Source organism: Thermobia domestica, chromosome 1 (assembly GCF_964235325.1).
Source record: "Thermobia domestica chromosome 1, izTheDome1.hap1.1, whole genome shotgun sequence".
Taxonomy (NCBI): Eukaryota; Metazoa; Arthropoda; class Insecta; order Zygentoma; family Lepismatidae; genus Thermobia; species Thermobia domestica.
In genome coordinates, this window is record NC_137454.1 from 212,962,994 (window position 1) to 212,978,205 (window position 15,212).

Below are 15,212 nucleotides of genomic sequence, written 5' to 3' on the forward strand. Positions count from 1 at the left end.
AACAACACTTTGATTACTGATTATACTACAAAGCAAATGGTCACTCCAGGCTTAAAGCACACTCTGAAATACTCAGAGATAATTAACCCGGGTCGTGTCTTAAACCTAACATCCCTCTCGTACTTCTCTGCCTATGAAAATCACTCTCCACTTATCTAGAAAAAAAATGAGTCCCAATACTTTCTGGACAGACCGTCTACAGTATTTCTCTGATTATCTTATTTAGGAACTAATGCAAACGAATATTATAAAGTGATTGTTAAAACAATAAAAGCAAAATGTAGATTAGTCCGCCCGGGGAAGCAACATACATATATTTTATTGTTCCTTGGATGTGAAAATGAACTCAAATAAGCTCGGATAATAATGGATAATACAAAAAGTTATAATCAAGTATCAGGCGCAAGAAAGAAATAAAAATAAAGTTGATTGGATATTCCAAATAAAAAATGAAAGAAGCAAAATTTATTGTTATTTTACGATACAAGTACATACTTTGGCTATTTTTCTATATAGTCATCTCAAAATGAATCTATGGTAGTGTGACACGAGCATTCGCACACACTCTGTGTAGAAATTTGCCGCCTGAGATTTGATCCAGTGGAAAAATGATCTTGAGAACGTCACTGTCATTGGAGTGTTTCGTTGCAAACCACCTTTTCATATGAAGGAGGAAACAAATCACTAGGGGACAAGGTCGGTACTATGGAGGGTGATGAAAAAGTTCGCATCTGAATGTTTGAATTGTCTCAACGTACGGGTAGCTGTATGGGCGGATTTTGTCATAAATCAAAGAATTCCAGATCTTAGATTCCTCTTAGTTGTTTTTGGTTAGCACGTCGCCAATTAGACAGTGTCAGCACTCGATTCTCGATGGATGTCAGCTGTCCTTTTCTTCCTTCTGTCTTTCTGCGTTGAAAAAGCGGATCACAACTCTTGACCTATATTTGATGGCGGGATTTTCTATGGCGGCAGCCATTTCAACTTACTACTACTTGCACGCACGCCAGTTTCACTTTTTTTTTAAATAAAAAGGATCTTTTTTTTTTTTTAGTCATATACCTCGTAATACTAATGATTGTACGAATTAAATTTTGTGAAATGGAGTTTCACTCTTTGACTGTAAGTCAAAACAGAAAATGACTGTGTTTTGGCATATAGCCACTTACCTTTTGCAGGACGTACTAAAGGTAGAAATGTTCGAATTACTCTTAACATTCCCAAGACATTGACTTCCATCATCTTCTTAACGGAGTCAACGTCAACCCATTCCACATCTCCAAAAGTACTCAAACCAGCGTTGTTCACTATTCCCCAAAGACCTGAAAAATGCGTAAGCAGAGTTAATTGTAAAAATATAGCGCATGACTAATCTATAATTTACTTGTATTATTTATATAATACAGCATAAGTAAAATGATGTTCCCGATAATGTTCATTTGTTATTCTAAATGTAATAAGCTTTCCTTACACATTTTTGGACGATATTCTCATTGAGTTTTTTTATGTATTGTAGAAGCCCAGTTTCGCCGGCGTCCATTAGGAGGTAATGGTGAAGTGAGTGAAATGGCAACTACTTGACAGCAGAAAATGTTCTGTATTGTCGATTTTTATGCAAATACTGTAAATCTGTCTGTTTGTTCAGAGGCTTTTCCATACAGATTTGGAATGACCAACTTTCTGGCAAGTCAATTAGAAACTTGTATGCGACATTTAAAGTAATTGGTTCACCTGTAAGGAAAAATCGACTGATGTTCTTCAGTACATGAAAAAGCAGTGGAACATTACCGCAACCTAGGTGAGGAACCCTCAGAAGTCTAACAAGCCGAAAACTCCTATTTCTGAGAAAACTGGCTGCGAGTGTTGAGGAAACATGCCATCATGAAGCTGCAGTCTATAACTGGTTCAAACTCTAAAAGCAACAGACATACGTTAAAGGACGTCTGTTGAAATTTGGATATTGTCGAAATATGTCTTTACCTCCCTCCAGGAGTAAACTTTTCGAACATGTATTCCCTTTTTTTTAATTTCGAGATTATATACATGATTTTACATTCAAATTTAAGCGAATCCGCCTCACATTCGGCACTTGCTGCATGAAGAAAGGGAAATTTGGATATCATAGAAATTCTCACCATTTCTCCCTTTAGAAGTGATTTTTTTAAATCCGAAATACCAAGTTACCTCTTAATTTCCCACCATGTCAGAACATGAATTTTGGATATCTCTAATAAGATTAGTATTTAACACTGATACAGTAATCAATATACCAATGTAAAGACCAAACCTTCCCCTGCCATATATCTTAATCGCCGCTCTCTGTCTCCTTCCAAATGATCCTCTGAGCTGAAATATGGAGCTGTAAACAACACTCATTAGTGAGCTCCTGCTGTATCAGTTTCAACTGAGACATACAGCCCGTGAAACAGGATGAAGCATCTAAACGGTGAAAGAGGAACGTTCTGTGAGTTACGACACAACAAAAGAGGTGTTCAGAAAATTCTAAGAGAATGCAGAGACACCCAGGACTGTGTCGTATCAAATAAAGAAAGTGTAGGAAGATCAGTCACCATAAACATGAAGGCTGTACGCCAAGCTGTGGAGACGGATCCAAACATCAACATCCGTATGTTGACGGCTGAGGTGGATGCCTCAAAATCAACCATACAAAAGACATTGGCCACTGTTGGCAACATGTACACGAATTTCCCGCACGATCTCATTCCTGATCTAGTATAATGAAGGGTGGAAGTGTGCAAAACACTGTTGAATAATCCTATGAATCAATGTTTCATTAAACAGATTGTGACAGACAAAAATGGATTTACTGTCGAAATCCAGACACCAGTTAGCAATGGTTGGAGCCAGGCCAGAACGCAGCACCTGTGGGGAAACAGGGGCAGTTTGAGCACAAAGTGATGCCGGCTCAAATTCATAAAGGACGTGTAATTCAGTTTCCAACCTGAACTCACAGAATTCTCCGTTTAACTGCAGTGACCGCGCAACTAACAGCCTATGATAGAAGCACTCTCCAACACATTGTTAGTCACACATGTTAACAGATATTGTTTAACTGTAAATTAATTCGAAAATAAAACAGGATTTGATTACATGTTTGCATCATTTGTTTGCAAATTAACATCTTATTCTTTGAATGGCTATAAAAGACATAGATGAACTGGAATTCCAACAGCTTATAAACCCATAATGTGAATCTGAAGCACAATCAGGCTACGAAAAACATACATACATACATACATCTTCATCATACAACCGTTAACATTACTATTATTATCACGAGTCGTGTTCAAGTTGCAAGATCTCCTTTCCTGCAGGTGATGTGAGCAGACTGAAGAATGTAACTCATGTTAAATTACGAAAACATTCCTAATAAATTTGTAACATAAAAGGCAACATTATACAGCGATCGTAGTTCCTTCGGCTACTGCTAGAGTGAACAGCGTTTTCGATCCTACAAAGGGCGACATTCAGTGTGTAAGAGCCGAGTGTAATCACCCGCTTATTCCACCTCCATGGACTGGCATTAATTGATACTTATAGATAACTCAGTGAGACATATAGAGATGTACTGGATGTGGGAAAAAAGTTCGTTTCTGCGGAAATTTAAAGAAGGTGAAACGTGATAACGAACTCAAACAGACTCAACCACGGACTGAAACCATGATTGAGTGAAAGAAGACGTTATGGATAACCGCCTATTACTTGTACGTAATATCATGTCTAGACTTTCCACTTGCATGGAATCTATTAAGACCATACTGCATAAGACCAAAATGTTTCTGAAATGCAAAAATTTTCTTCACAAAGGGTTCCTGGAATTATGACTGTTCACCACAAGTCTGTGAGGTAGCAAATTGTCAATCAATAATAACATGTGATGATATAATGAATGGTGCTTTCTTTTCGTCAATTTCCAAATAGATAAAACACATTGTACCACTTAAATGAAACGGCAGTCGTTATAATAGAAGCTACCGTAGGAATTTCGTGTTACCATCAATGCTCATAAGGTAATGTTGGCCACATTTTGGAACATGGAGTGCTCTTAATCCTAATTCGTACATATTCAAGAGAGAGAGACGCATCTTATAATCATGCTTAAAGACTTTGCTCACTTTAACGTGGCAAACAAAATAGCCCTAGAAGATCTCTCATGTGCTTTTCTATCAAGACAATGCTCCTTCTAATCAGAATGTTCTCCTAGCTCAGAATTTTCTTCGTAGAAATAATTTTCACATAGTATTTCATGATTCCTGCTCACCCGACCTAGCTCCTAACGATTTTTAGCTGTTCCAGATAGTGAAGGACACTGCGTAGACGTTCATTTTCCAGTCAGGCAGCTCTAGTATTAGCGATATTCCACTGATAAAAACACAGCTCTAAAGAATTGATCTTGTCTGTCATCTTAGGAGACTTTAAAACTTGAACGCCCCATTTATTATTATTAGTAGTAGTAGTACTAGAAGTAGTAGTAATAGTAACAGCAGCATTGATTGTAGTAGAAGTAATAGCAATGACTGAAAGGTTCTATAACATTGGGAAATACGGTTAGTTTTCAGAAGTCTCAGTAAGAAAAATCTTGACATAAGGTGTACCATTGAAATCTTAGAAGAAGACGAAAATACCTAGATTTAAATCAGGCAGCAACCAATATTTTTATAAAAATGTATAATTTCAAAACAGTAATAGGGTTAATTAAGGGCGCATACTGAGGGGAATAGGAGTATTGGAAACCAGAACCGTTGTGAAAGATTGAAAGAAGATACTGGTTTTGTGTGGGACGTGTCAACAATTTAAAAGGGGTTTGTTGTGGATGTTAGTATCAACCTTTATTCTCGACTTTCATAGGAGAAAGCCATGTTCGATTTGTGATTCGGGTCCGTCATTACGCTATATGTCAAATTCTCATACACTTATTCTAAATAACGAAATAAGACATTAAATTCCAATGAATCAATCATTATTGTATGGACAATGAAGATTTCAGCTACAATTTTCGAACAAGTAGAATAGTTCAGTTTAAGACAAATGAAATATTGTTCCCAACTTACTATTGTTCCTATATTTACCTAATAATTAAGATTACCTCGTGATCCAGGAGGAAGGTTCTCCTTAACATAGGCGACTGCTTTCTGTACCTGCTCATCTGAAGTTACGTCAAGTTGAATTACATGCAGATCCTTTCTTCCCAGTGATTTTAACTTAGCTGCTCCCTCACCTTCTTGAGACTCGAAAAGACAGCCAGCAAACACAGTGAACCCCTAAGAAGAAATAACATAGTAAGAGAAATGTATCAAGAGCATTACAGATACTTCGCAGGTTCTTCCATGAAACCTTGTCCTGGAGAGCAAAATTCAAATGCATATGGAATATTCTTTTGGTACGTATTGAAAGTTTACGAATGTAGTATAGAGCGTGATTCAAAATGGTGTGAACGATTACAACTCCTTATAACTTTTATTAATCATCCAAATAGCTTCAAATCTTACAGTTGAATGCTAAAACTCTCCAAGTTTTTTGTAATAAAAATGAAAATAGTACATCACAAATGTTATATGTGGGACCCCTTTGTTACCCTGTATATATCTATTCGGTATTCCAATTCCGCATAGACCCGTTTCAACATGTTTGCATCAACAGTTTGCACTGCAGCATGATGCGCTCTTTCAGTTCATTCACATCTTGGGGTAGAGGGGGTTTCTAGACAATATCTTTTATATTTCCCCACAGAAAAAATCGCAGGGGGTTAAGTCCGGTGATCTTGGTGGCCAACGTAGAAGCTGATGATCATTTTTACCTGATCGCCCAATCCAGCGATGTGGTAGTCTGTTGTTGAGGAAATTTCTGACATTGTGATGAAAGTAACATGGAGCTCCATCCAATTGATAGATGAAGTTTGCACTATCATGTTCGAGCTGTGGCATAAGCCACGTAGTAAGCATTTGTAGAAATGTTTGTCCAGTCACTGTTCCTTCGTCAAAGAAGTACGAACCATAAACTTGCACAAAACACATTCGTCTTCGGTGAATCACGCACAATTTCACAGATTTGGTGAGGCTTCTCAGTTCCCCAAATGCGAACATTTTGTTTATTCACTCTTCCTGTCACATGAAACGTAGTCTTATCACTGAAACAAAGTTTGCCCAAAAAATCATCATCAACACTTCACAACTCTTGAAATGACTCACAAAAAGTCCTGCGACACGTGTGATCATTAGGAGTTAAGTGTTGTAACAACTGCACTCGATACGGATACACCTTGAAATGTTTACGCACTACACACCAAACAGTTGTTTGAGGCATTTGAAGTTCTTTGCTAACTCTCCTTGTTGACTTTTGTGGGCTGCGTTGAAAACTGGTTCGAACTCTTTCGACATCAAGAAGTGGACGGCTTACCGGGCGATTTTTCTTTATAAATGCATCCCGTTCTGTTAAATTTGTCATACTACTTACACATGGAGTTCTTTGATGGTGGATCTTTATGAAATTTTGTGCGGAACTCGCGTTGAACACTAACAACAGACCGAGAAACGTGAAACTGTAAAACGCAAAATGCTCTGTCTGCACCACAGGCAGCCATCTTGAAACTAATCACTCTGTTACATAGCGGTTAAATTTTAAACTACTACGCTCGTTCCAAACAAAACTTCAGGCTAATATTGAAAGTACTTCCATAGAGATTTCATTGTTGATAAAGTATTATCACTTATATAACGTTACCTTATCGTTCACATAATTTTGAATCACGCTGTATATACGTATGTATATATATATATATATATATATATATATATATATATATATATATATATATATATATATATATATATATATAATCACAATTTAATTTATGTTTACTCTCAGAAATGGCGGAACAAACTCCAGCGGCAAATGCCCCCGAAATTTTGCCAGGAAAAGTCACTGTTTACAATAGCTTTAAGAATTTGATTTATGATTGCTACATTTCTCACTATAGTGGCATTCAGAGATAACTTTGACCTTAGAATGTGATTATTCAATAAAATGACTTGGAGTAATTTTTCAACATTTAAAATTAGATACAGCTCACCCCATTTGTTAAGCAAACTCGAAATGATGATTGGAGCCATATTGCCACATTGATTCATGAATTCTTACTCTCATACGAAAGCGGTATACGTATGACTGAAAAAAGAATTAATATATATGGATGATATTTATACAATACAGGACAGCAATGAAAAACATATATATGCTTCAAACAAACAGTTGACAAAGTACCTTTCTTAATAGTCATTAATAGTTGAAGAAAAAGAGACGGAGATTTTAAATGTCTAAGAAAACGTAAAGATGACCTTAAGCTCCTTTTTCGATCTTATTAATTTATTAATAAGTCTATACGAGTGTTTTCTTCAAGTTACCCCATGCCAATCCCGTAGCCAGAACATTAAGACAGTGGGAGGAAAGATCAATTTTGAGGATTATAACTTCACTTCATCTTACATTCATTCATTCATATCAAAAGGTAACTGAAAATTTCGGGGAAAGCTGAAGATGGTCTGAGGAGATCACAGCACACGCTGGCCACTCAGTAGTTACTCCATGCAGACTACCGTAATATCACAATTATTTTCAATAAAAACAAAGGTGTTCTAACTTCAGTACGAGTTTATTGTTATGTTATAAATGTTATAATATTTTAAAACATATTTAATAACGTTTGTGCAACATATTATACTCATGAAGAGCAATTTACCCCAACAACAATCAATCCTTTAGTAGACTCTTAAAACAACAAATATTAAAGACATTTGATGAAAACAAAGGTACTAGGGTATATACATCAGGAAACTGAAATCTTTTTCATCCGGTAAACCTGGTTGACCGAATTTGTTTAGATAAGGTGCAAGATCTTTTCATGAGTAAAGAAAGATCATTAGATCAGTGTTTTCATCTTGATACTTGTGACACTATATCGAGTAGTTTCAGTGGAGTGGACTGCTTAAACAGGTAAACAGTAGTTTTGGCTGGACGCGTGACGCAAATTTAAACAGTTACAGTAACATTGTTAAGTATATGGAACAAGCAACAAAATGCAAGCCACCAATCCTCAGTTCCTTCAAACCCTCTTGGGAGGATTTCAACTTACCATGCTAATAAGTATGATTCGGTTTGAATTACGTCCAAACGTTCATAAACAAAAAATAAGGAAAAGAATGTTAACCAATGTAAGTAACTACTAGTATTATTATTATTAATCATAACTATGGCATTTAAATATTACCTGATAGCTGAAGGATAAACAGTAACATCGTAGTACGTTACACAATTTTCAGATTTGTTTACAAATTGCTTTTCTCAAACAGTAGCCCATTGACCACCGGTGTGTACAGCGTGGCTCTGGGTGGACGATGCAGAATACAATAATATAACAGTCACATCCAGAAGATGTGTAAAATGTAGGCACTACTAATTTAACTCTTTTTGTTGAAATGGCGTTTGAATGGTTGCTTTTATGTGAAGGAAATGATGATTACTTAATTTTATAAAAGAAAATAATAAAATAGTATTATTTTATTCTTTAGGTTTGCGAAACAATTTCTGAGAAATTACTTTTGTGTCTGAGTACTCACAAAATTTTTGTTAAAGTTGCCTATTTAAAAACAATAGGAACTACCAAACCCGCACGTCCTGCGCAAGCACAGGACACTATTATTGTCTAAATGACTGAATATGATATAAAATTAAAAATATTTATGGCTAGCAAAATAGTTTTAGTAACACGTTAAAAATATCTTTAATTAAGAATTTCTCGATAATTACTCGAATTTAAGACGTCCTCGAATCTAAGACGCACCCCGATTTCGCTGGGTTAAATTAAGGAAAAATAGTAATATGTTCTGTTTTTAATATTACTAAAGCGGTCTTTGATATTGGTCATTTTAGGTAATTTTTATATATCCCTCTCCCCTTCCCATATTGCGGGACACGGCATGATAAAAATTATCCCAGGCCCGAATGTCATGTATGTTGAAAATTTGATCGAGATCGGTTGGGTGGTTCAAGAGTTAAGTTCTATTTATTTTTATATATTAATCTCCCCTCCTCCCAGGTTCTACCGTCAAAGTGAAAATATATATATATAAATAAAGAAAAACTTTCCAGGCTCGAACGTCATTTACATTGAAAATTTGATCGAGATCGGTCATGTGGTTCAAGAGCTATTAAGTTTTATTTATTTTTATATATCTTTACCCTACCCTCCTCCTACTCTAAGTTCTGCCGTCAAAGGCATAAGATTAAAACCACCCTAGGTCCGGACCTCATCTATGATGATAATTTCATTAAGATCGGTTCGGTGGTTTAAGCGTGGATGAAGTCACAAAGACAGTTACTTTTATTTTATTATTATTATTTTTAATGTTTATTTATTTATTTATTTATTTATTTTTACATATATGTCCCTCCTTCTCATTGTGCCGTCAAAGTAAAATGATGAAAACATTCCAGGTTCGAACCTTATCTGCATTGAAAGTTTGATCGATAGGCCAGTCAATGAAGGGTCGAATAAGGAAAAAAATGGTTGAAAGCTGGAACAAATTTTATTTTCTTTATAAAAGTACCCGTAACAACATACTAATTTTCCACCACTCTACCACCCCGAATTTGGCCGCCATCTTGGAAAAATGGCGCCAAAAATTAGTTTTTTGTAAATATCTCGCATGGAAAGCATTTTAGAGCAAAATATGTTATTACAAAAAAAAAATAATAATAATAATAATAATAATAATCTACATTAAATTCTCTACAAGAAATGTTCTATTCATTTTTTCTCTAGGATGCACCGTTTAGATGTTATAGGCGTGGCAATTTACGCGTTTTTCTTTCAGCATTGCTTTATAGCAGAACCTTAACGAAAATTTTCTGATACTATTTTGTTTTAGAGATTTTTTATGTAGAATACAAATTAATCTATTTTCATTCATTGCAGGTGTAACTAAGAATAAGTAATCACGTCTATTAGATCATCTATGTTAAAGATATCAGCTGAAAAATGTTATAACTGTGAGAAAATTCTCTGTGATGGTATTATATGTATAGTAAAAGAAAAGGGACTGAAAACATTAGTAGACTGCAGTATTAAAGTGAAAGATGGAAACAAATGTCAACTTAAGGGAGTAAGAAGTGTTACACTTCATGAAAAATGTAGAAAAGTTTTCACAAAAACAAAAAGTAGCAAAGCGTTGCTAGCACAACGTACTTCATCACCTACGCCGATAACCCCTAAGTTAGAAGTGCTAAGATTTAATTTTCAAGAACTCTGCCTGTTTTGTAGACAATGTACATCAGATGAATTTTTAAAGAGACCGAATAAAAAACTTGTGAGTGAGCGTGAGAGTGTACATCGCGTCGAAACCATTCAAGTTAAAGATTCTATTATGGAAGTAGCCGACAGAAGCAATGACGACTAGGGCAAAGAAGTTAGTATTAGGATTGGCAATGTTCATGATTTAGTTGCTGCTGAAGCCAAATACCATTCCTTATGCATGAAAAAGTTCCACAAGATTTCTTCTGGAATGAAACGTGGTCGTCCGAAAGATAATGTTGTTTCAGATGCCACGGCTTATGCTTTCAACTACCTTGAAGCTAACAAGGAAGAGTGCCAATTTTCATTCAGTGAAACTTTTCAAGATTATAATGATGCACTGCAAACTGAAAAAGCAATAAGAACTAAACTGAAAGAAAATTACTCAGAAGATATTGTTATATTAACAAACAAAGAATGAAGTATGCACAGGAACCGAAACTTGAAAGAAAACTGCCTCTGCATATGATGCACACAATCCTAACGAAAAGAGAACGTTAAGATGCTTACTACCAATCTTTTGATTAGGATGCACCACAAGTCCTACTTGCGATGAAGATAACAGATATTTTGGTGTATCTGCTGCAATTATGACGTGAGAAATTGTACTTTTTCTTTCCCATTTTGTGCTTTTCCCTGTCTTGTTTTTCAAGATAGTACAGTAGTATCGAGAAGGCATTTTAAAGTCCCCGGAATGAATGAATTAACGCCATTCAAAGATTATCTGCTGATGGCTATCATCAGTTTCGTAAACCTGAGATCTGATATCTTCAGCAATTATTTGCCCGGCTGTCATTATTATTCTCAACATCTCTTCGTCCATATACTTACGTTTCTCAGGATCATACTATGTATCTATGAGAATTTTATGCCCTATCACGGAAGTAAACTATGGGCTTTATGTTTTTGTTTGATGGTATAATAATATCTCCCGAGTAATTTTATTTCAATTTAGTTCTTATTGTTTTTTTCAGTTGGCAGTGCATCATTGAAATCTTGAAAAATTTCACTGAATGAAAATTGGCACTCTTCCTTGTTGGCTTCCATAATAGAATCTTTAACTTGAATGGTTTCTACGCGATGCACACTCTCACTCTCACTCACAAGTTTCGTATTCTGTTTTCTCTTTAAAAATTCATCTGATGTACATTGTCTACAAAACAGGCAGGCTTCTTGAAAATTAAATCTTAGTACTTCTGTCCCAAGGGTTATGGGCGTAGATGATGAAATACGTTGTGAAAGAAACGCTTTGCTACTTCTTGTTTTCTTTTCTACACTTTTCATGAAGTGTAACACTTCTTAGTCCCGTAAGTTAACATTCATCTCCATCTTTCACCTTAATACTGCAGTCTACTAATGTTTTCAGTCCCTCTTCTTTTACTATACATGTAACACCATCAGGGGCGGACTGGCAACCATAGGGCCCACCCTGCTAAACTGAAATGAGGGCCCACTGTATAAAAATGTAAAAAATGTACTTGGCATTCTTCATATGTATGGCATATATAAGTCCATCTTCGAACCCATAAATAGTAAGGTATCCCATATATTCATACAAAAGCAAAACATTAATTACGAAAAATCTGAAGTAGGAACATTTTAATAGTAACTCATACAGTGTGTAATTGGCATTATCATTTTTAATTGTAAACACACACAATACCGGAATTAGTGCTTTCAGTTATTTATATAATGCTATTGTTTTTATACGTAATGAATTTAAACCATTTATGTAAACAAATGAATGTCATGTTTTAGAAAACCCAAAATATATACATGTGCAATAAGTAAAAACTAATCTCAAGTCAACTTTGAAACACTAAATAATTAAAGCACTGACAGAAATAATGTAAGTTTCTTTCCTCATAAATCAGTTCTAATATCAAATTGGTTGAAATTTTCTACTGAATTGCATATTGTAACCTAATATAATATAATATTAGGTTACAATATGCAATTCAGTAGAATATTAATATGAATGCCAGAAATGTATCCTAATATTAATATCTTCATTATGCCCCAGTTACACTCACAATTTCAAATATCTACCTAATTCTTTGGAGCTAGATACAAGATCGTTAATCACTTTGTCGTAATCAAACGTATATGATCTTTCTATGTATAAAAGAATAAAGTCTTCCAACAAATCTAGTCCAAGCGATGAACGCAACCGATTTTTGATCACTTTCATAATCGAGAAAATTCTTTCACATGATACTTGAATACACGATAGAGTTAGAACATACTTATACGCCTTATACAACGATGGATATAATGGACCATAAAGATTTAATTCGTGAAGCAGGTGCAGTGCACAAACTAGACACACTTTACACTGTCTTGCAGGTTTGCATTTCCATTCGACCCGAGAAGGATTTAGTCGAAACGGCGCATAAGAAAGTTGACCCGAGCCGACCCGTGGCTAGAGCAGCCCTGACCCTAGCGTAGGTGACCTGACCCGACCCGTGTCTCAAGCAGGCTTGGCTCGACCCCTGACGCATGAAAGCCTGATCTGACCCGTTTGAAAGCACTACGCGGCAGCAAACAGTTCAGTTAATTTCGTGTTCGCCTGTTGTGTAATTTCAAGTAAAAATAGCCATAAAAGATAAGCTACAATTGACTGAAATCATCCAAAGACGTGGTGTATACATTATAATTTATAAACACCTTAGGCAGAAAAACAAAAAAAATACCTGGCAACTGTCCCGCAGTACTCGAATGAGTCACATCACGCTCATTTGTTTTTTGGGGCTTCACAGATTCAAATAGCCTACGTTGTTTTGGGTCAGATGCAACTTTTTGTAAATCACATCTTCGTTTGTGTTCTCGCTTTTTAGCACCACTTTTATATTTTTTCTTTACAGTAATCTTACAATCACTCCTACCATCCATACTGACACAAACACATCTGTCTTCCACGACAAACGACACGTAACTGGCGTTCCAATAATTGAATTGCTGCTATCGGATTTGCTCTTCGATGAAATATACAAATAAAACACGAGCCGAGGGCAGCAACTTCATAGTAATTGTTTGAGGTTTGTTTAAAACAATCGTTGATAGTGGCGACTAATTTCTTTTCGCTTTACCGCACTGAAAAAAAACTAATCCTAATCCGATTTCTTTCTTCGAAGCTTGGTCTGAGGACAATGCAGTTCAAAAGCGTTCCGGCTCCACCTCCACTTTCCACAATAACAATATCTAGAAACTATTGTTTCTTTAAAACATCGCCACTCGCCGGCTTGTAAAAGGACCGGAGTAGGCAATGGTATCCAAATCCAATAACAGCCTGAAATCTACTGTGTTTCTTATATTTAAAAAAGTAGTAGTTAATGTGCTCGTTTTTAACAGCTGCTGTATCACAAACCCCGCAATGATTTAGGGCCTGATTGTCTCATAGACGGAACCTTTTCAAGTCAATAAACGTGAAGAAGAATAAGGTCTGTTCATGAAAGTTTAACTTTACGTCTTTTTCATGCAAAACACAAGTTTGCGGGAGTTACCCTGCCATATTTTTGATGCTGGTAGGTTTAATTGAGCACACCTTTTTAAAATTGGTGGAGGGGCCCACCTGTTTGGGGGGCCCACCCTGCATTTGCAGGGTAGCAGGGTGGGCCAGTCCGCCCCTGAACACCATCACCGAGAAGTCTCTCACAGATAAATCATTTTTCAGCTGATATCTTTAACATAGATGATCTAATAGACCTGATTACTAATCCTTAGTCACACCTGAAATGAATGAAAATACATTAATTTATATTCTACATTTAAAAAATAATCACTAAAACAAAATAGTATCAGAAAATTTTCATTAAGGTTCTGCTACAAAGCGATGCTGAAAGATCCGGGGTGGCAGAACGGTGCAAAATTAGTATGTTGTTACGGACACTTGCATAAAGAAAATAAAATTTGTTCCAGCTTTCCTCTACTTTTTTCCTTATTCGACCCTAAATCATCCCTTATTGACTGGCCTACGAGATATGTCGGGTGGTTCAATAGTTATTAAGCTTTATTTATTTTCATATATTTACCCTCCTCCCCTCCACTCCCCTAAGTTTCACCATCAAAATAAAATAATAAGAAACTTCCCAGGTTTGAACTTCATCTATGTTGAAAATTTGATTGAGATCGATCAGGTGGTTCAAGAGTTATTAACTCACGAACATGGTCACTTTTATTTTTATATTTATTCATTTTTGTATATCTCTCAATCCTCCCCATCCCCTACGTTGTTCCGTCAAAGTGAAATGGTAAAATCCATCCTAGATACGAACGTCATCTATGTTGAAAATTATTAAGTTTTATTTATTTTTATAATTCCCCTCCTCCCCCTCCCCTAAGTTCTACCGTCAACGTGAATAGCTAAAAACACTCCCATGCCAGAACTTCATCTACGTCAAAAATTTGATTGAGATCGGTCGGGTGGTTCAAGGGATTAAGAGTCACAAACATAGTCACTTTCAATTTGGATCTGAAGTTTTTTGTTCACAGACACTGCTATTAATATATAGATATCTCATGTTAAATTATTCAAATTCCAGTATTACGTGTTAAAGTATAAATATATATTTTTTCATTGTAAGTAGCCCTATGTTAAGTGAAGAATCACGATAGCGAATTTAATAAGACGACCAGAGTTGGATCTCCCGTGGGAGAGGAATTGTTCTCAATTTAACCGTCATTCCAATGCGGCTCTAAGGATCTCCCCGTCCTTATGAAATTGGTACCTGAGGCACTATCGATCGGACGGTGCACCATGCTGACACCATTCTCGCAACGTCTCGTAGTTAAAGAAGTGTGTGAAAGGGGATTTAACTTCACGCGACCCGTCAGCCATTAAATGTCT

General features: G+C 35.9%; 1 protein-coding gene across 1 annotated transcript in view; it reads right to left on the reverse strand.

The window, feature by feature from the left end:
• The window catches only part of LOC145693548 (D-beta-hydroxybutyrate dehydrogenase, mitochondrial-like), a 37,053-nt gene that overhangs the window by 11,644 nt on the left and 10,197 nt on the right, over positions 1–15,212 (reverse strand). Inside the window, exons 3-4 of the mRNA XM_081769639.1 lie at positions 5,108–5,282; positions 1,170–1,322 (exon numbers count right to left, since the gene is read on the reverse strand). Of these exons, the coding sequence (XP_081625765.1) occupies positions 1,170–1,322; positions 5,108–5,282 (328 nt within the window). The remainder of the gene's footprint in view (positions 1–1,169; positions 1,323–5,107; positions 5,283–15,212) is intronic.